The sequence below is a fragment of the Gekko japonicus genome, unplaced genomic scaffold (genome assembly GCF_001447785.1).
Source record: "Gekko japonicus isolate JY-2015 unplaced genomic scaffold, Gekko_japonicus_V1.1 scaffold428, whole genome shotgun sequence".
Lineage (NCBI taxonomy): Eukaryota > Metazoa > Chordata > Lepidosauria > Squamata > Gekkonidae > Gekko > Gekko japonicus.
In genome coordinates this window covers 45,994-67,243 of record NW_015165842.1, presented here as the reverse complement: position 1 = coordinate 67,243, position 21,250 = coordinate 45,994, and the positions used below count along the sequence as shown (strand labels likewise).

Genomic DNA, 21,250 nt, shown 5'->3' with positions numbered 1-21,250 from the left:
TTATTCAGGTACAAGCTCTCCCTCCTCTGCGAGGACAGATCTGCGCGTTCCCCCCCCCATAGCTAGCAATCCGAAACAGTCCAGTGGAGCCTGAGCGGTGGGTGTTGCCTTCTGACACACTTCCGGTGACGTCAGGGGGTGTGGCATATGCAAATAAGTTATGCTAATGAGCTCCCGCACCTCTTTTTCTATGAAATGACCCCTGCTAATGGTGGGCAGTGCCATCAAATTGCAGCTGACTTATGGTGATCCTGTAGGCTTTTCAAGACAAGAGAGGTTCAAAGGCAGTTTGCCTTCGCATAGCAACCCCAGACTTCCTTGGTGGTCTCCCATCCAAATACTAACCAGGGCTGACCCTGACCAGCATCTGAGATCTGACAGTATCAGGCTAGCCTGGGCCATCCAGGTCAGGACCGTTCCTATAGCGGACTACGGTCGTTTTAAGATTATAATAATATGCAGCACTAACAGCTCTCCAGATGCACCTAGGAGATGATTGCCCATTGTTCAAAGGCATTCGTAACTTAAAGGACTCTCTCTGGACGTGAACATTCCTTTGCACTAGAAAATATAAATCCTTGGTTAATCCCCAAACTGACTTCCAACACCTCCTCCTGTTAATTTACTACTGCCTGTGGGAACGATACTGGCAAATGCAGTCCTCCTCAGTTTTGGTAAGGAGATTACAGAACACGTTCTCCTCTTGGAGACTGACACCGTCTTTTCACGCCATGTTTTCATTTAATTTAGAACCTTTCAGCAAAGTGCTTTCCAGCCACACTCAATCCTTAACATCCTAACAGGCCCAGATCCACCAATATATGATCCTATGTGCACACGTGTGTGTAATTTGGGATGGGGAGGGGGAACATTGTTGCTACGAAGAATAGCCTCTCCTCCCTTTCTGTTTCAGGTCTGGCTCATCTGCCCTCCGACACAAGAGGAAGGGTTGGAATGTACAGCTTTTAAAAACATTTTTAAGGAGAATGTTCTGAAGTGGCATAAGAATGGGGTGGGTGGGGAGAAAGAACACCCAACCAGCCTATTTTCATCCTGCCCCTTCCTCAGTACACTGGTGTCCCAGTTTATCCTCACAACAACCCTGTGCGGTAGGGGCTAACCTGCCTGTGAGAAACACCCCCTCCAAGGTTATGCTAATGAGCTTCACGATCATGTGGGCCTCTGAGTCGAGTTCTACTCAAGCACTGTGACCAAACTGGCTTGTTGCACCGAGTGCCATTAAAACCACAACACAGACACATCCAGAAGGTTCCTGCGTCACTGGGGCATCTGTACCACACAGCTTTAAAAGCAATGCTCGTGCGAACAGGGAAGAAGGCTTGCATTTTCCAGGCAGTTAATAACATCCTTTTGACTGCTGACAAATGTCAATATTACTAGCAAAAGCTAGACATCAAAAGGGTGCACAGCAAAAGTGTGTTCTTTATGAGGGGAGGGGAAGGCTCGCAATGAAGGCGTAGCCAAGCACCTGAAACAGAGCCTCTCTCAGTCAACCATGCCACAGGGCATTCTTGTTCCTCGACAGAAGAACAGGGAGGCGATGGGGCAGCAGCAACAGAGCAGCCAATCAGAGGAATCTATGTTGGAGTCACTCACACGTCATAGTCACATGTAAATTAAAAAGAGCTCATTGGCTGGGATGGGAGAAGGCTGGGACAGAATGTCAGGCCTGTAGCTATGGTGTGGCTTTTGGGGGCTCCACCCCCTTTCTTAAAGGCACAGCCCCACAAGAATTTCTCCTGTAAATGCTTTTCCCAATCATTTTAAAACATTTTTTGAAGGTGTGCACTCCTTTAAGCAGAGTGGGGTGCTGTAGTTGACTAATTCCCACAATGAGCAAGGGGGTTGGAGTAGGTGACTTCTAGGATCCCTTCTAACTGTGTGCAAAGAAACTGGTCTCCTTTAAGAGAGTTTTTCTGCCTAAGTGTTAGCTCTCTTGACTATAGAAGTCATCACCCCCACCTGCCAGTTTGTTATCAGAATTGCTGCTTAGGCTGGCAGAAGAGATTAACTTGCAGCAGCTGAGAAGTGTCATTTAAAGTGGTTGACAGTTTGCAATTTAGCCAGGAAGGGCAGCTATGCATATGTTAATATTTACAGGCAGTCACATTGGGACCACACACAAAACGTGAATGGGGGGGGGGGGGGGGGGAATCTCGCACATATGCATTTTCTACAGTGAGAAATCTCTGCAGCAGAAGGAGCCATGACAACACACACTTGGATTTAACCCATCACCCCTTACCTTGCAGTTCTCTTGGGTTGCACAAACACACTGGAAGACCACTTTCTTCCCCATCAGGATCTGCACTCTCAAATCAGACCCACTGCCTTTCCCAACTCCTACAAAAGCACAGATGTAGCGGAATAATTAATAGCAACAACTTGCAGGAATTCAGATTTAGGAAGGTGTCCCCACAAATGCATGCCCTCTGCCCCTGTCTATACAGGTGTCATGGCAGAGAAATGTGGGATAGGAAGTACTAAGAGTCCTACATTTTCAACAGTGCTTACCATGGATAGCCATAATCTTGATGCTTTTGATTCTGAGGTGTCTCTCTGGTGGAAGTTTCAAGTCGTACTTGTTCTTCAAGATTTCATAATACCCCACATACCTACTCTGTAATAAGGTGTTTTTAGAAATACAGGAAATATTGTATGAATGCTACAATCTTTTCTGGTTCTACATAGTAAAAGCCTTGAGATAAAATCATACTTCTAAGCTCAACTTTTCAGACACTCAACCCACCCTCTGCCTGTGGTACATAAGGAATGACCAAGTTTGCCATCGATGACAGACCCGTCTCTTCCTGGCTCCCTGCCAGATTTTCCCACCAGAACTTTAGTTCCTCTCAGTGACTGAGTCACCCCCAGGTAGCATGTATGTCTTCTTTGTCTTAATGAAATTAACTGTCCCACCTTTATAGAGATATTTGTTTAGGCAGTTTTGACCCAACACAGGAACTTGAGGGAAAATACAGGCGCTGTCGTAGTTTATATTTAAACCCTTATTGAAATGGCACTTGAGGCAAAGTGACTTTCAAAACAGAGATAATATTTTATTGAACAGGAAGGGAATATATATATAATAGGAGACTGTCATGGTTTAGTAAGGCTGAGGTAAAACTTCACACTACATACAGATTTGAAAGCTTAGATCATACAAGAGCGTGTATTAGCAGTTTCGTTTCAAGGATCTCTAGTTCTTTCTTTGAGAGGTACTTTGTTTAGTATATTTCAGCATTAATACAGTTCTTATTAATGTTTCTTCTGGAGAATAGCATTTACTCAGTTACTAGATTTCCCCCCTTAGAAATCTGTTTTTTCCCATCTGGTATTATAGCTTTCCAGCAACTCTTGAGGTATCTAAGCGCTTTCCCTTTATCACAGACCAGGGTTCTCTTCCCAACCCCTTTCACTGGCAGGAAGTTATCCTCCTTGTCCTTAAGAAGCAACAACTCTTTTTACGATTTGACTTGTCCGGGAGTTCTCTCTAACTATCCAGACCTTCTGCCAAATCCTTCTCCAGTATCTGTTGTCTGTGTTGTAGTAATTTTAATATATCTTAGACAATGGAGTCCCTCTTCTTCTCTCTGTAGAAGTACTTTCCTGACAATTCCCTAACAGAAATCACTGACTCCCAAAGTCTCTTCCCTCAGAAGCCAAACCCTCTGGCTACTGATCCAAATGTTCAATTTCAGACAAAGACCAAAAGTGACTCAAAACGTGAATGAATCTTTTCCCTCCAGATCAGCTGTTTTATTTCCTCTCTAAACTAATGCTGGCCAATCAGAGAGCGAGTAGAGCAGCCAATCACTTGAGCTCTTCTCTCCAAGGAAGATTAACTCATAACCTCCCTGACATTTTAAGCAATGTTTTAAAAACCTGCTTTTCTGTGCAATCCATCACACCATCCTTCAGGCAATCTCTATGAGCATCATGCTCCCAAAAAATTCCTAAACCCAGGACTTGTGACTTTTTCTGACCCACAATGCACTATGACTACAATCCAATGACAGCCATTTTGGTACACTCTCTGGAAGCACAAGGGAGCACTAACCTCTCAAAAAAGTACTTCTTCACCCAAAGAGTGATTAACACATGGAATTCACTGCCACAGGAAGTGGTGGCGGCTACAAGCATGGACGGCTTCAAAAGGGAATTAGATAAGCATACAGAGCAGAGGTCAATCAGTGGCTATTAGCCACAAGGTATAGATAGGGACTCTGGGGCAAGTGATGCTCTGTCATCTTGTGGTGCTTGGGGGGGTCAACAGTGGGAGGGCTTCTAATGTCCTGGCCCCACTGGTGGACCTCCTGATGGCACTGGTATTTCTGGCCACTGTGTGACACAGAGTGTTGGACTGGATGGGCCTTTGGCCTGATCCAACATTGGCATCTCTTATGTTCTTATGTTCAGAGTAAGCTATTATCACAGCTAGTAGCTACGGTAATCCATTGATGCAACATGCTGGCTTCAAGGACGGTACCTACCTGGGATGGTGTTTCAACACCCTGAAACTTGGAGCTGGTGCTTGTATCGGTTCTCCTCTCACCAAAGTATTTCAAGCTTTCCTATGAAAGGAAGAGCCATGTTACTGTAGCTATTGCTCCCCCCAGAATCCCCTCCCCAAATATCCCCAGAATAACCACCCATGGCCACCATAGCTTCCTAGCACCCATCTGCTTCATCCCCCAAAGGAAAGAGCCAATCCTGGCTTTCTTACACTTCAATGAAATAAGGGGTGCTGCAGAAGACCCCCCCCAGGAGGCATCATCTACGGGGGGTGGGCAAGAAGCAGCCATCCAGAATCCACTGAGCCCATAAGAGGAGTATGCCTTACTTGTAGTAATGCCAACATTTGGTTATTGCCCTACCCATAGCAGCTATTTTATGACTAGCCCTACCATCCATGCAAGTCTTTTTTTTTTTGTGGTTGCACCCACTAACCTCTCAAAATGCCAAGAGGCTTGCCCTGACCTGGATAGCCCAGGCAAGCCCAATCTTGTCAGATCTCGGAAGCTAAGCAGGGTTGACTCTGGAAAGTACATGGATGGGAGACCTCCAAGGAATACCAGCAGTCAGGAGGCGGGGGCAGGCTTTATTCAGCCACCTCTCTGAATATCCTGCAGGCCCCCAGTAGGGGGCAGTCACCAGAGATTGCCATGATTTGGGTGCTGGTAGGCAGACACTACCCTATAGACAAATGTGGCCCTAGTTAGGTGAAATTGGAATTTGGAAACCATATGTAAACTGCTCAGAGACCTGTCAAGGATTAGAGCGGTATATAAATTGAATGTATAAATAAATAAATGATTTCCAGGTGCGCACACATAGAAATACAAAAAAAAAGCCGGGGAGGGGAGGGCAGAGGAGGGGGGAAATCCCACAAGGCTCAGCAATCGTTTCTGCCATTATCTTTATAAAAGACACAGAGACCCCACCTTCTCATCACAGTAGTAGAATCCTCCCCTCCCAGCTGCCCTAGCAGTACAACTTCAGATTCCCCTCCCTACAATTATGAGGCCTGTTTGCAATTTTAAAAAAAAGATTAAAAAAGGAGTTTATTCCCAATGCTTCGTAGGGTGGAATCCAAGGACTACTTCAAAGACTGGAGGGCTGCAAGACTACCATTCCAGACAGTAGCTCCTTCCAATGAGAAATGCAGCGTCTATAGACATGTTTGCTATGTGGGTCAGAACATAACCTCTCCATTCTAGCACTGCGCATTTCTGATGGCAGCTGGGACAATGGTAATTAGGCAGAAAGGTGTGATATTAACACTGTACATAAACAAAATGCTTCCTATCCAGCTGCACAGAACCCTCGTGGGCAGCAATGTGCAAACACTACAGTGGCCCACGTAAACATTTCTGGAGGAGCCTCTATATGGTATCTGAACAACATCAGAAATCTGCCTCAAATCAGAATGCCTGCTAGAATCCCAGTCACGGTTATGATGGACATGGAACAATTCTCCATTTGCCCAGGATCTGTAGGATGAAGCTACAATATCTAAAATGTGGTGGCTGCCAGTAAAAACTGGGCATTTACACAAGGCAAACACATTGCACTGACATGGTACTGTGTGGCACTCTGTACACGGCAGAGGAAGTGCTCCTACGGCAAAGACTATCACTCCAAGCCATCTGAGTAGAAGACCACAATAATTACAGAGTGGAAACACCCAGCCAAGGCAATCCTGATGTGTGGTCAGCACTTCTTGATCCTCTCCCGGGGGGGAATATTACTAACTTTAAGAGATTATGGCAGGTGGCACAACAGGTACTGTGCTCCCCTACACAAAGAAGTTTTGCAGATCACGTGTGCCCCCCAATCCCTGACCGCAGGATGTCCTACTTAACTCCTTTCCTGACTTCAGAGATCTCATTCAGCACTGCCCCTCATACTAGGTCCCCCTTGGGAAAAGGAACAAACAAAAAAGAGATTCCTTAAAAGGGAGGGGGAAGGTGTCAAGAGGAAGAATAGGCTATATTTTGTCTCATGACTCGCACAGCACGCTTACAGGCCTGCTTATCACCCACAGGGGAGGAGCCACCTCTTAGATCCAAAATGCTTAAATTCTCCTCAACAAAACATCACCACTTTTTGTACCTGTGCGCTCTCAAACTGGTTGCTGTCAATAAGCCAGATGCAAACCATAGTTCCGGTCCTACCTACACAGAGAGAGAGAGAGAGAGAGAGAGAGAGGAAGAAAACAGAACTTGACAGAAGGAAAAGGCATGACCAGCTGTTAACACTGAGAACACTCTGCATCAGGCCTCCTCCCACGGCCTCCCAGCACATCTGTAGAGTACCTGGTCCTGAATTTGACCCACTTTCCTTACCCCGAGACTGACTGAAATGCCCTCTCTGCATGGTCAGCGCCAGCCCAGGCCCCCCCAATGAATGCCACACTTGTCCCAATTTCTTTAAAGCACTGGACACTACTGCATGGCTCACAGTGCAGAGGCTGGATCTTGCCTTGTATCTGGCTACTTTCACTCGTCACCTCTTTGTCCAGTAACCACACGGTATTTCCTAGGAGGACTGAGAAACAAGTATCTACCTAACTATAAGATTCAACGATTGCATTGTGTCCTGTGCGGGGACACTCATAAGACCATTTAGAGGCTTCACTTAGAGTACAGTATAGCAATCCCCACCATGGTGCCCTTAGGCATGTACAGTGCCAGTATTCGCAGAGCCATCTTTCCACTAAAGGGTGTTGCACAGAGTGTTGGACTGGATGGGCCATTGGCCTGATGAAGAGAAAAAGAGAAGAGATTGGATTTCTACCCCGCCCTTCACTACTCAAAGGTGTCTCAGAGCGGCTTACAAACTCCTTTTCCCTTCCCCTCCCCACAACAGACACCCTGTGAGGTAGGTAGGGCTGAGAGAGCTCTGACAGAAACTGCTCTTTTTCAAGGGCAGCTCTTATCAGAACTACGGCTTGCCCAAGGTCATCCAGCCAGGTGCAAGTGGAGGAGTGGGGAATCAAACCCGGTTCTCCCAGATTAGAGTCCGCGCACTTAACCACGACACCAAACTGATCCAGCATGGCTTCTCTTCTGTTCTTAAAGCAAAGAGCCAACTCTGGCACTCCTCTACTTCATCGATTAAAAAGAACCTAGGTGGTTTGCATCTTCAGACAGCAACCAGTCACAAGCAGCTTCCTCCATCACAAAAGGTTGCTCAGCTTGGAACATCCCAATGTCGTGTGACTGGGCCCAGCCCCCATGGCATGGGTTTTGGGGTGGCACTCACTCAATGTTCTCAAAATTCCAGAAGTGCCCACAGCCACAACACAGGTGGAGCACCCAGTATAGTAGCTCACTTCTCCAGTAGGTTGCCATGACTCATTCTATACTCCAGCATTGGTACTGGCCTCTGCGCCCCAAGTGTTATTTCAGAAGCTTATGAAGACAGTGTGAGGTAGTGGTCAGTGTCAGGCTATGACCAAGAAGACCCAGGTTTAAATCTGCCTTCTGCCAGGAAACTCACAGGGTAACCTTAGGCCAGCTACTCAGACATATATCATACCACTTCACTCCGCAAACTTTGAAAACTTTCCGCCATCTCAAGCGGATCCTTAATCAGAATGAAAACTTCACTGTGCTGAACAGAACTGCTAGGAGTATGTGCCTCACGGCACTGTACGTGGTCTTCATTTTACCTTTACACAAAACCCTGTGAAAGTTGCCGTGCTGAAACCAAAAGTTCTTCAAACCAAGTTCCCGAAACCAAGAACTTTTGGTTTCAGCCCAGCCAACTTCCACAGGGTTTGGCGTATGGATAAAACAAAGACCATGTACAACGCCACGAGCTCCTTGGCAGAAGGATGGCATTTTAAAAAAAATCGGCAATGAAGATCTCTTTATCTAGGGATGAATAAACACAAGATTAAACATACTAGTTACACATTTCTAAGTTAGTTGCTGCGTCCCTTCACCTTTAGGAACAGAACAGGTTATAAAATACGAACAGAACCCATTTTGGAATTCATGCAACACAAACAGAACTTCTCCCAGTCATGAGTGAAAATTCAAGGCAAGTTCAGCTTCCGCATACTTTTCCCCACATAGCATTAAATGTGTCCAATCCCCCCCCCCCAATAGCTAGCAATCCAAAACAGTCCTGTGGAGCCCTGAGCAGTGGGTGTTGCCTTCTGACACATTTCCGGTGATGTCAGGGGGTGTGGCATATGCAAATAAGTTATGCTAATGAGTTATGCTACTGAGCTCCTGCACCTCTTTTCCTACAAAACGGCCCCTGAGTAAAACATGCTTACTTACCCTTCCCTCCTTTGCAGTGTATTGCTATAACGTTTTGCGGGTCCTGATTCATCCATTCCCTCACACTAGCAGTAAACTTGAGCATGTCCCTTAAGAGATAAAGGAAATAACCTCACTTTAAGATTCTGCTTCCTGAGCTACTGCTCTAGAAAAAGTAAAATATGATCCACTGTTTATATGAGCAGCAATATTAGATTTTCTCATCCTCCTTCACAAGACACCAGCAGAATGGAATTGGGTGCAGCCAGCTTCTCCACTCAATCTCTTTTAATTCTCCTCCTCTTTATTAGTCCTGGCGCACGTGCCTTTTACCTGTGCAGGTTCCATGATCCTGAGCACAGCCCTTTTGGCGACCAAAAGGGACCCCCCACCTATACCCTTCCTCCCCTGTGCAAAACTGACTGAATCTACGTTTTGCTATGAAGCCCTGTTCTAATGGGCCAGAGAAACTAGCACGTTTTTAAACTTGGCAACAAGCCCGACAAGTTTATACTCACATTTCTAAGCCTGCAGACTGCACACATCCTGAATTGGATGCGCCATGCTAGCTAGATCTCTGTTGGCCCCACTGGTGGACCTCCTGATGGCACCTGGTATTTCTGGCCTTGAAAACCTTACAAAAATACAAACCTCAAGGGTAGACCAACAAAAAAATTCACAAATTTCACAAGTTACCAGTAGACATCAGTCTATTGAAATATAATTACAGTCAATTAATAAAGTAGAATTGGTGGTCACAATCCAAAAACAAGTTGCAATACAAAGCATTTGACAAGAGAATGTATAACAATTCAATTGTTATACCTTCTCTCAGGGGTCATTTCATAGAAAAAGAGGTGCAGGAGCTCATTAGCATAACTCATTAGCATAACTTATTTGCATATGCCACACACCCCTGACATCACCAGAAGTGTGTCAGAAGGCGGGAGAGCTTGTACCTGAATAAGCCTTGGTCTTAACGTTTCCACTGGACTCTTGGATTGCTAGCTATGGGGGGGGGGGGGGACACAGAGTTTCCCCTCCACAGGGGGCTACCCTCACAGAGCAGGGAGAGCTTGTACCAGATGGAGCATTAGGGCTGGCTGGAGATGGGAACGACAGGGAGGCAGACACGTCTGGGTTCCTTGCCCGATTTTCTCCAGGTGCCTGCAGGGCACCTGGAGAAGATCGAGCAGGGAACCCAGGGCATTTAAATCCCCCCCAGTCTCTCTGCAAAAGCGGAGAGGCTCAGGGGGAGAGGCAGGCATGTCTGCCTCCCTGTCCTTCAAATCTCCAGCCAACCCGCCATGGTAGGCTGGCTGGAGACGGGAAGGACAGGGGGGCAGACATGTCTGGGTTCCCTGCCCGATTTTCTCCAGGTGCCTGCATGGCACCTGGAGAAGATCAAGCAGGGAACCCAGGGCATTTAAATCCCCCCCCCGAGTCTCTCCGCAGGCAGGGGCGGGGCCTGGGCTCCTTACTGCCGGAGCGCCACTCCAGGGTGCTCCAGTAGGAAATGACCCCTGCCTTCTCTTATCAAATACTTTGAATTGCAACTTGTTTTTGAACTGTGACCACGAATTCTACTTTATTAATTGATTGACTGTAATTATGTTGACTGATGTCTACTGGTAACTTGTGAAATTTGTGAATTTTTTTTTATGGTCTACCCTTGCAGTTTGTATTTCTGTATATCACATACACTTGGGGTCCCTATAGTTTGAAAACCTTCCAAGGCAAACCAGCTTGGACTTGACAGTGTTTCCCACTACCAAGCTGCCCCCAGCACCACTTTGGCATACCACTTACCCTAGAGTAGGAACATTGTGGTCATCGATGAACAGCCGCTCCACCCTGTAATGGAAATACAATGGGTCATAGCCCTGTTCACCTGCAAGGAAAGAGGATTTACATATTTAAAGTCCCTTGGAAAGATTTCCAGCTGTATTTTGCTCAAACATTTCAATCCATTGCCTTATATGGCCACCCCCTCTCCCTAAGGAGGACTGATCTAGGTAGGGACACAGACCTGCTTTACAGGAGGGAGTCTTAAATAGACAAACGTTCTGAATTTGCAGCCTATGTATCTTTTATTATAACATTCACTGATCAAGTTATGAACCTGGTGTTTGTTAAAATGCCCTGACTTGGATAGTCCAGGCTAGCCTGACTTTCAAAGCTAAGCAGGATTGGCCCTGATTAGTATTTGGATGGGAGACCTCCAAGGAATATCAGGGTTGTGACACAGAGGCGGACAACAGCAAACCACCTCTAAATGTTGCTTGCCTTGAAAACCCTGCGGGGTCAGCATTAGGGATGTGCATTTGGATCTACCCAATCCGAAAATATACCCCCAAAATACCTGGGTTCCCCTGAAAAATCCTGGATACATTTGGGATGCCAAAATATACCGGGAAAATGCCTAATTGATATTTTCCTCGTATATTTTGGCATCCCAAATGCATCCGGGATTTTTCAGGGGAACCAGAAAAAAATCCCGGAAATATTCCTGGATATATTTGGGGATTAACCAGCAAACCCTGAAAAACAGCTGAGAGGCTGGAACAGATGCCGCTCAGGTGTTATTGGGCTTTCTTCTGCAGTCCCTTTAAACACCCCCTGTTTAAAGGGTGTTCTTAGAGCCTGAGAGTTCTCAACCGTGGGATCAGCTGCTTTGCAGGCCCTTTTGGGCAGTCCAGTTTAAACCAGGCTCCCAAAGAGCGCCCCAACAGAGCCTGTGGGGAGAGTTCTTCTTGCGGAATCAGCTACTTTGTGAGCTGTTTTGGGTGGTTTTGCTGCTCCCCCCCCCCTGTATTTTTTTATTTGGGTCAACTGGACCCACCCAAAAATTGGGCTTTCCTAAAAATCCCAGATCAAAATACTTTACTGGTATTGAGAACCAAAAAATACCAAGAAAAAAAAACTGCACACCCCCGTCACCGTAACTCAGCTGCGACTTGATGGCAACAACTACAACACCAGTAGTAAAAAGGTATTTCAGGCTGCACGGGGGCTTTTTGAGTCAGAGACTTCTTTTTCACACTAAAGGACCAATACAAATATAGTTTGTTTTGAATTAGTCTTCTAGGGATAGTCAAACAGAATTTCAAGCTGAGCCATAAGCTGGGAAGTATAAAGTATATTTAAGCAGCAATGGTGAAATGCAGGCATCTTCTCTCCCCGACCAAATCATGTTACCAGTGGGGGTAGAAGAATTTTTCTGGTGACAGTCCCCACAGTTAGCACTGTAAACCACCCTGAGTCTCTGAGAAAGGGGGACTACAAATGAAGTAAGTAAACCAATCCACCTCACCGCCAGTGTTCCCTCTAAGCTGAGTAATAGACAGATTTCCCACAAGCGCTGCTCCACGCTCGCTCTTCGATGGTACGTGTCAATTTCACACAAGCTGCTGTGTGGCCGCATTTTGCCCTGCAGCTTTGCATGATTTTCCCTGCATCTACTCAATCCTGTTTTTTAAGCATATGGAGCAGAGGTCCACCAGTGGCTATTAGCCACAAGGTACAGATAGGGACGCTGGGGCAAGTGATGCTCTGTCTTCTTGGTGCTTGGGGGGGGGGTCAACAGTGGGAGGGCTTCTACTGTCCTGGCCCCACTGCTGGACCTCCTGACGGCACCTGGTATTTTTGACCACTGTGTGAAAGAGTGTTGGACTGGATGGGCCTTTGGCCTGATCCAACACTGGCGTCTCTTATGTTCTTAAAATCGTGCAAAGCTGCAGGGCAAAATGCAGCCACGCAGCAGCTTGTGTGAAATTGACATGTACCATCGGGGCAAAAGGGAAGAGCGCGTGCAGAGCAGCGCTTGTGGGAAATCGGCCATAGTGTGAGCTAGCTCAGTTTTTTAGCCTCCAGCTCACACATTTTTGCCTTCGCTCAGGAAGGGTGGCTCCAGAGCAAACTAATTGATGCAGTAGCCAAATCGCTTGCTCACAACTTTAATGCCAGTAGCTCACAAAGTAGAACTTTTGCTCACAAGGCTCCACAGCTTAGAGGGAGCATGCAGAGAGGATTTTTATTTAACTTGGGTACGGACCCTGTGGAAGGGATCTCTACCAGAGCGGCCCTCCCTTGCCTGCCCCAGCTCAAAATGACCCCTAAAATTCAGCCCCTGGTGGACCCCTAGGAAAGACATGAAAAATCACCACCCCCTTCTGCTAGCGAAAGTTTCCTTCGGAAGCCCACTTCTAGTATCTAGCTTCAGGCTCTGCAATGGCTTTTTGGTGACCACAAAGATGACGGTGGGCCAAATCCTTAAGCGCAGTTCATTTTCAATGACTGGAGAAGGATTATCTCAGTCCACTAAGCAGGTAGCAGTTTGAGAACAGCACAGCACCAATTCCTGTTCTTTTAATGTCAATTTAAGACTGTTATTGGATAGCCAAACAAACTATATTTTCCAGTTGGTGAAAGCAGTGGGGTTGGAAGGCAATAAAGACAAGGCACTTACTGCAAAGGTTGTAGACTTTATAATGGTCTTCATGTTTTGTATCCAAGAACCTGACAACTTCCTACAAAAATGAAAGCAAGATATTTGAAGAGTTTGCAACTGGGGAGAAGGCTATAAGGACTGGTTAACGCATCTGGTCTCAGGTTCATTGTTCTTGTTTTTAAAGACCAAGACTGGAAATTCAGAGAGCCTCCCCATATGTAAAAGAAACTACTCTGTGCCAATGCTACAGCCAGTCTACTGGTATACTTTGATCGTAAGTGTGCTAAATAAAATAATTTGGGCCATGTTTCATCTCCAATTATTCTCTAGTAGACTGGATCAGTGGAGATTAACCATGGACTTTGTTTCCAAGAATTTAATTCAATTCAGATCCTAGTTGCTTTGGTGTTCATTAAACAGACCCAGTTTTTACCAACTCATGTGGAGCAAAAGAGAAACAAGGGATCAAATATTAACTAGATGCCATTATACAACCAACACACAAGAAAAGTCACAAGCATGAACCCCCTCCACCTCTAGTACAGCCTTAGGGTTGCAATCAGACCTTTATTTAGAAAGGCCTTTCCTGGGGCAATACCAATGCTGCCTATTAGCACTTAACGACCATGAGTCAAATCTGCAACTGCTTTTGTTGCTCAGTGGGGTTAGAGATCATGCCCAGTGATATTTGCATAGTCTTCCGAAGTTTAGGTTACCAGTATAGGATTCCTGTAGAAAGACTGCTGCCCAGAAGACGGGAAGGACATGGCTATAACACGAGCTGAGGAGGAAAAGAATGGAAGGCATACAGTCATTAAAAGATTCAGGTGGGTAGCTGTGTCGGTCTGAAGCAACAGAACAAAGTCCAGTGGCACCTTTAAGGCCAACGAAGTTTAATTCTGGCTACAAGCTCTCGTGTGCATGAACACTTCTGCACATATCTGAATCTATCTGATGTATCGGGAAAAGTGTGCATAAACACGAAAGCTTATACCCAGAATTAAACTTTGTTGGTCTTAAAGGTGCCACTGGACTCAAACGCTGTTCAGTCATTAAAAGAGCTACAGTGGTTTGCTAGCTTCATGGGACTGGATCCCACAGATCCACTGAGCTAGCCAGAAGCACATTCCTTCAGCAGAAGGAACTTCCCTCTAAGGGAAGGGGCTCTTGCATTCTAGGGGCAGGTTTTTTGTCCAGCAGAAAGCACCTCCACGAGGAGAACTAATCCGTGGGATTCGGCCCATGGGGTCCACAGGTACCAGGGCTTCCACCTGCAGGACACAACTTTCTCAGCCTTTTGCAGCAGCCTGAAATGCCCCCCCAATCCAGGCGGCCAAAGGAGGGTGGAGCCGAGAAAGTTGTGCTGTATGGTAGAAGTCCCTTTAGCCCATGGAAAGGCTGTGCTGGATCCAAACCACAGTTGACATACAAATACTCAAATGCCCAAAGGTCATATTTTTAACAACCTAGGGAATCTACCTTCAAGAACCCTTAAGAGTCTGACTGCTACAAGAGCAACATCTGTTACCTTTTCACATCCAAAACAAAATTGTCTCTGGATTTAATAGTCTATATGTGTATTCTGTTATAGCTTTGTAACCTGCTTCTCCAGATTCTAGCTAGGATTAGGTAAAGGTAAAGGTTTCCCTTGCTCGAAAGCCAGTCGAATCCGACTCTAGGGATGCGGTGCTCATCTCCGTTTCCAAGCCGAAGAACCAGCACTGTCCAAAGACGTTTCCGTGGTCATGTGGCCAGCATGACTAGACGGCGAGGCGCACGGAACACTGTTCCCACCAAAGCAATACCTATTTATCTACTTGCAATTTCTTGCTTTTGAACTGCTAGGTTGGCAGGAGCCGGGGCCAGAGACAGGGGCTTACTCCATCATGCGGCACTTGGGTCTCAAACCGCTGAACTACAGATCTTCTGGTCTGCAGTTCAGCGTCGTAACCACTTGAGCCAAGCTTGCAAAAATGTAATACAGTTGCCCCCTGTAATGATTTCATGTTTTGGTGTGTGTGTTTCTTTAAATATTTAGTTTGACTGCAGTAATGTAAGGAGAGTGATAGAGGGAGATGAATGTGAAGTGACTGGCTGATGACAGAGAATGTGGGAGGAGATTCTGGGTGGAGAGGTTTAGTTTTTAGCCTGTATGGCAGAAGAAGCAGTCTGAGTCTATCCTGCGTAGCCAAGACAAACCATTTAGCTTGTGTGGCTAACACAAACAGTTTAGCCTGTGTGGCTAAGAGAGGCAGAGTTTAACCTATGTGGCTAAGGCTGTCGGAGTTGAGTTGTGGTGGTTTGAGAGACAGTGTGTGACACCCAGCTTTATCAGTTATATCTATAAATTCCTTTCTTCAACAACAGTTCAAAGACCCAGAAACTTGTTTTATTATTTTATAAATAAATAAATATTTGTTTAAACTTATCCCAGCAGTCAGAACAATCCTTTCTCAGGGCCACATAGTCCTCTGAAGTGCCCAGACACACAGTCATTCTACCATAATAGAGAGATCTGGAATTTATAATTCCTGGTGGCAGCAGTAATCTACCAAGTTTATGTGAACATAATTTGTTTAAAGGAAAAACAGTCCCCCCAATAAGGAGGATGTCACCCCCCCCCCCAATCTTTCATCCCATTTTAGACTGGCGTGGAGTCCAAGAACGTCAGACTGATGAAGCAGTGTTGGACTTCAACCAGGAAGAAATGGACTCAAAAAACTTCACATGGCCATGAAGTTCACTTGGGCAAATCTGTCTCACCCTAACCTAGCCCACATGGATCTCACAAATGTCATAGTCTGCATAATGGCACATTGAGTTACCTAGAAAAGAGAGCATTTTTTTTTTAATAACACTTGAAAAAACATACTCATTTGCAGGGCAAGGATCAAACTTCTGCCATTCCTGTTCAACACCTCAACTTGCATTTTTATGAAATGTCGTGTTTTTGACATTTGTACATAGTTTCTTCTTAAAGACAAATACAATCTCTTGTGAAGTTACATGCAGTACTTTGCTCACAGTTTCTAGTAAATTGTTTTAAAAGGCTGGATTAACAGATGCAAGGAGTCACGAGTACCTAAGCTGAAAATGGTGTGGGCAGTTTTACATTTGCATCGTTATTAAACAGCAAGCCTCCTGTTTTATGAGCAACCAAAGAAGTTAACTGGCTGTCTCCCTTTACACAAACTTAACACAAACTCCAACAGTGTGTCACAGTAATGCAAGAATAGTTGAAGGGAAAAGCATAGGGAAGACCCAAAACCAAGCAGGTAGAGATGCTCAAATGGTGCACAAACCTTCTAATTCTTTTGCTCCTTATAACCAAGTTACAGCCCTGGCTTGGACTAGCCCAATGTCATCAGATCACAGAAGCTTAAGCAGGGTCAGTCCTGACTAGTAATTCAAAGGGAGACCTCCAAGCAACAGCAAGGTCACTGATGCGGAGGCAGGCAATGGCAAACCGCCTCTGAAAGTCTCTTGCCTTGAAAACCCTATGAAGCCACCATAAGTCAGCTGTGACTTGACGACACTTTCCAACAACAACCTTTCCAACAACAATATCATAATGCCCCTATATAAATCAATGGTGCAACCTCATTTGGAATACTGTGTGCAATTCTGGTCACCGCACCTTAAAAAGGATATTATAGCTTTGGAAAAAGTGCAGAAAAGGGCAACTCGAATGATAAAAGGGTTGGAACACTTTCCCTATAAGGAAAGGTTAAGGCGCTTAGGGCTCTTTAGCTTGGAGAAACGATGACTGATGGGGGACATGACTGAGGTTTATAAGATCGTGCATGGGATAGAGCAGGTAGAGAAAGAGGGACTTTTCTCCCTTTCTCACAGTACAAGAACTCGTGGGCACTCCATGAAATTGCTGAGCGGTCGGGTTAGAATGGATAAAAGGAAGTACTTCTTCACCCAAAGAGTGATTAACACATGGAATTCACTGCCACAGGAGGTGGCGGCGGCTACAATCATGGATGGCTTCAAGAGGGAATCAGATAGGCATATGGAGCAAAGGCCCATCAGTGGCTATTAGCCACAAGGTATAGATAGGGGCTCTGGGGCAAGGGATGCTCTGGCTTCTTGGTGCTTGGGGGGGGGGTCAACAGTGGGAGGGCTTCTAATGGTGGACCTCCTGATGGCACCTGGTATTTCTGGCCACTGTGTGATACAGAGGGTTCGGCTGGATGGGCCTTTGGCCTGATCCAACATTGGCATCTCTTATGTTCTTAGGATAGAAGAGCCTGGAAATATCTTTTTTGTTGATATTCCAAAGTTAATGTGGTTCAGTACTTTCTACTGCAGGACGTTACACATGTTCCAATAGAGAGATACTCTCTCACTCGCTTCCAAGGCCTATCCCAAACAGTCACAAGCCCTGATAACACAATACCCTGGCTTCTCTTAACAGGAAGCGGGATAGCTTTTCCTAAAAGAGGATTTGCCATCCTGGTATTTTTAAAAGGGCAAACAAAGAACATATAGGGATATAGCAAGTGTCCTCCAACACTAGGGTGGGATAGCAGGTTGCTGCTTTTAGAACCTTGTCCTATAGCTATGGCCGTGGTGGCTCAAGTGGTTAAGACACTGAACTGCAGGCTGTGGAAGGTCAGTAGTTCAGCAGTTCAAGACCCGAGTTGCCACATGACGGAGTGAGCTCCCGTCTCTAGTTCCAGCTCCTGCCAACCTAGCAGTTCGAAAGCAAGAAATTGCAAGTAGATAAATAGGTACCACTTTGGTGGGAAGGAAATAGCATTCCGTGCACCTTGGTGTTTAGTCATGCCGGCCACATGACTACGGAAACGTCTTCGGACAGCGCTGGCTCTTCGGCTTTGAAACGGAGATGAGCACCGCAACCCTAGAGTCGGACTCGACTGGCTTTCGAGCAAGGGAACTTTTACCTTTACCTATAGGAAGCAAACGCCCCGATCCAGCACTAGAGAGTAACAACAAGGGAGCTCACAGTCACTCAGGACAAGTTGAAACATTCACAAAACGGCACTGGAAGAAAGAGTTGAGCTATTTACTCCTCCCTAGCAGATTCCTAAGAAACTGCATCACCACAGAGCAACTGCAAAGGATGCAAAGCCAAAGAGAAGAATCTCATTTCGCCAATGGGAAGACATTGGGTATTTCAAGTGCCGGGAAGCTACTTCCTGAGAACACATCTGCATCCCCTGGAACAAATGACGGACATGCTGTTCCACAAATGGAATACTTGAAAAGGCCGTATACGAAGCTGCCTTATCGCCCCAGACAATAGGCCTATCCTACTCTTGTCTAATAGGACTGAAAGGCTCCTCAGGGACTTTGGTGCATATTTTCTCCAATTCTGCTAGCTTGAGACCCTTGTAACTGCCAAGCACCTGTTTTATCACCAAGCTATGGGCCTTGCCCAAAGCATGGTTACATATGGACTCCGAGTAAGGAAAAAGACAATTTTATTTGGCATTTTTAGCCCACTGTGGACTCAAAACGGCTTACCATGTCAACAACTAAAGCTCAGACACCAAAGGCTCAAGCGGTAGGAGAAGGGTAGCCAGTTTGGTGTAGTGGTTAAGTGTGCAGACTCTAATCTGGGAGAACCAGGTTTGATTCCCCACTCCTCCACTTGCAGCTGCTGGATGACCTTAGGAAGCCAGAGTTGTTCCTGAAAAGAGCAGTTTCTGTCAGAGCTCTCTCAGTCCCACCTACCTCACAGGGTGACTGTTGTGGGGAGGGGAAGGGAAAGGCGTTTGTAAGCTGCTCTGAGACTCCGAATGAAGGGCGGGGTATAAATCCAATCTCTTCTTCTTCTTCTAAACACACAAGCCACAGAGCAGCTGGGGTGTCCCTTATCCTTGCAACTAGCACTCTGTATCTTTGCCAGAAATGTGAAACATGGGTACCAGCGACATTTAAACCATCAGTCTACCTTGACTGTATGTACACCTTAATTAATTTATTGGAACACTGGCCACTCCAGAGCATTTCTCCAGGGGAAATGTGCAAGAGAGAAGAGAGAAGGGTGTCATCCTACACAAAAGGCCAAAGTAGCTGCTTCTGCTTACAGACTCTGTTCAGGAGGGAAAAAAAGAAGGGGAAAACAGCAGCAGTGTTGGCTGTGTGAAAATTCGTGTTGTGTGCCCTTGGAACTGCTATCCAACCTGCCACATAAAGGTTAGGCTTTAAACACCCAAAGCAACTGGTAAGGTTTTCTTTAGCACTGCATTGGTGTATTCCCCACCACCACCAAGGGAACAGCTTAACTACCTTGAGGCCAGGGAGGGGAAACAGAGTAAAGGGGACTCTCCGGTGTTTCTCTCATAATCGTGGACTGCTGGATTTTTGCTGCTCCCCACCACCACCACAAGTTTATTGCAACCAGTTTCTAAATCAAGTTGTACATACCAGTGATATAAGTGAGGTCCAAATCAAAGCCATCTTTTAGATAACGCCTTTTATTTTCTGAAACCTATGACGGGGAAGAAAGAAAAATGTTCAGGAGGCCATGAACCTAGAAATAAATGCTGCCAAGGTTTTGTACTAATAGATCACATTTCACTTCCGTTCAACAGGGGTTGACAGTGCTTTCTTTGGAAACGTTTTCCAAGGTCACTCTTGCCAGCTTGGCTAATATAAATGGAACAGCAGCACGTCTCAAACTCAAGAAACAACAAAACCTGTACCCTAAATTTGCAAGAGGACAGGAATTTCTCATAACCTGTTCTAACCTTTGCAAAACAGTAAATTGGTGGTATGTGTTTTAGGGTGGGATGAGGGAATTAGAAGTCAACTTCTGATTATGTAATCTATTTGATTTCTGTATGGGCCATCTGGTGATGTCCACGTATACAATAATGTGTTTGGTTGCCTAAAGCATATATTTGCAATGAACAACTTGTTGGCTTCACAAACTTTTATAAATCACTCTCCTGCTTTATTTCATAATCCTAGTCCAAACTTCCTAACAATATTTGCTTTTGCTTTGTTTCCTACTTTTGCAGTCCAGTCACCTATGATTATCAGGACACCTTGTTAGATATATGATGAAGTTCTTCCTGGACACTTGTATAAAAGCTTTCAATGTCTCCCTCTTCAGCATCTGGAGCTGGGGTGCAAACCTGAATGATGGTTATGTTGATAGGGTTTCCATGAAGTCTGATTGATATTATTCAGTCAAGACTTTGCATTATAGCCCCTGATTGCTTGTGCTACATCTCACCTCACTATTAGAGCAACTCCATTTCCTCTGTGTTTGTCATTTCCTGAGAATGAACAATCTTTTGCCAGAAAAAAATCCTTTGCCAGTGTCACCTTCCACTGCTGCTGCTACCCAGTAGCCACCTGTTAAATACTGGGTTCAAGATGGATTGCAGTGAATAGTTCTACTTTACTGATTTCAGGAACAAGACTGACTCACCAGGGCAGCAGCCCTATTTAAATAGCATGCAAAAACCACACCCAAACACACCCCACTCCCAACGATAGTCTATTTACATAAGTTTCTCATTGGTCATTTCCAGTGTCCTGGTGGGCTATTGTTCTAGAGCTCCGTGAGTCTCTGGTAGATAGTCGTGGAATGTTCCAGCCTAATACATACTACCCTTCAAGGATTCGTCTGCCTCCATCACTATTAAAACCATCCACTCTCTTCTGTTGATGTGACCGTTAATTCATGAAGGGGGTGTATGCATCTTAGTCTGGTGTCTCAGCTTTGACCAATCCACCTTGAGTGACTCTTAATGGGAGTCTAGACTCCTGAAGGTATTGCTCTCAGCTTCAGTGACACACTCAAACCCCTTCCCCCCGTTAAGGTGTATACTCAAAGAAGATTCGAATGCAGTTCCTGTGCAGTTTTGCACTTAGATACAGATCTGGATTGTCATTATCCTTCAAATGCAAGATACACAGCAATTAATTTTTTTTTTAAAGGAAGACATCTAAGGGTAAAAAGTACTTTCCACCTTACCATCCTCCGGGATGCCCTTTCAAGATGTTTTTTCTCAGAAGC

At 45.6% G+C, this 21,250-nt stretch overlaps 1 protein-coding gene across 1 annotated transcript in view; it reads right to left on the bottom strand.

Moving 5' to 3' along the window:
* LOC107110264 (phosphatidylinositol 3,4,5-trisphosphate 3-phosphatase TPTE2-like) overlaps positions 1-21,250 on the bottom strand; it is a 52,229-nt gene that overhangs the window by 11,016 nt on the left and 19,963 nt on the right. The window contains exons 8-17 of the mRNA XM_015411015.1: positions 21,209-21,250; positions 19,648-19,711; positions 13,962-14,026; positions 13,264-13,324; positions 10,605-10,686; positions 8,817-8,905; positions 6,637-6,698; positions 4,515-4,595; positions 2,536-2,641; positions 2,267-2,364 (exon numbers count right to left, since the gene is read on the bottom strand). The exon at positions 21,209-21,250 is cut by the window's right edge and continues 18 nt beyond it. Of these exons, the coding sequence (XP_015266501.1) occupies positions 2,267-2,364; positions 2,536-2,641; positions 4,515-4,595; positions 6,637-6,698; positions 8,817-8,905; positions 10,605-10,686; positions 13,264-13,324; positions 13,962-14,026; positions 19,648-19,711; positions 21,209-21,250 (750 nt within the window). The remainder of the gene's footprint in view (positions 1-2,266; positions 2,365-2,535; positions 2,642-4,514; positions 4,596-6,636; positions 6,699-8,816; positions 8,906-10,604; positions 10,687-13,263; positions 13,325-13,961; positions 14,027-19,647; positions 19,712-21,208) is intronic.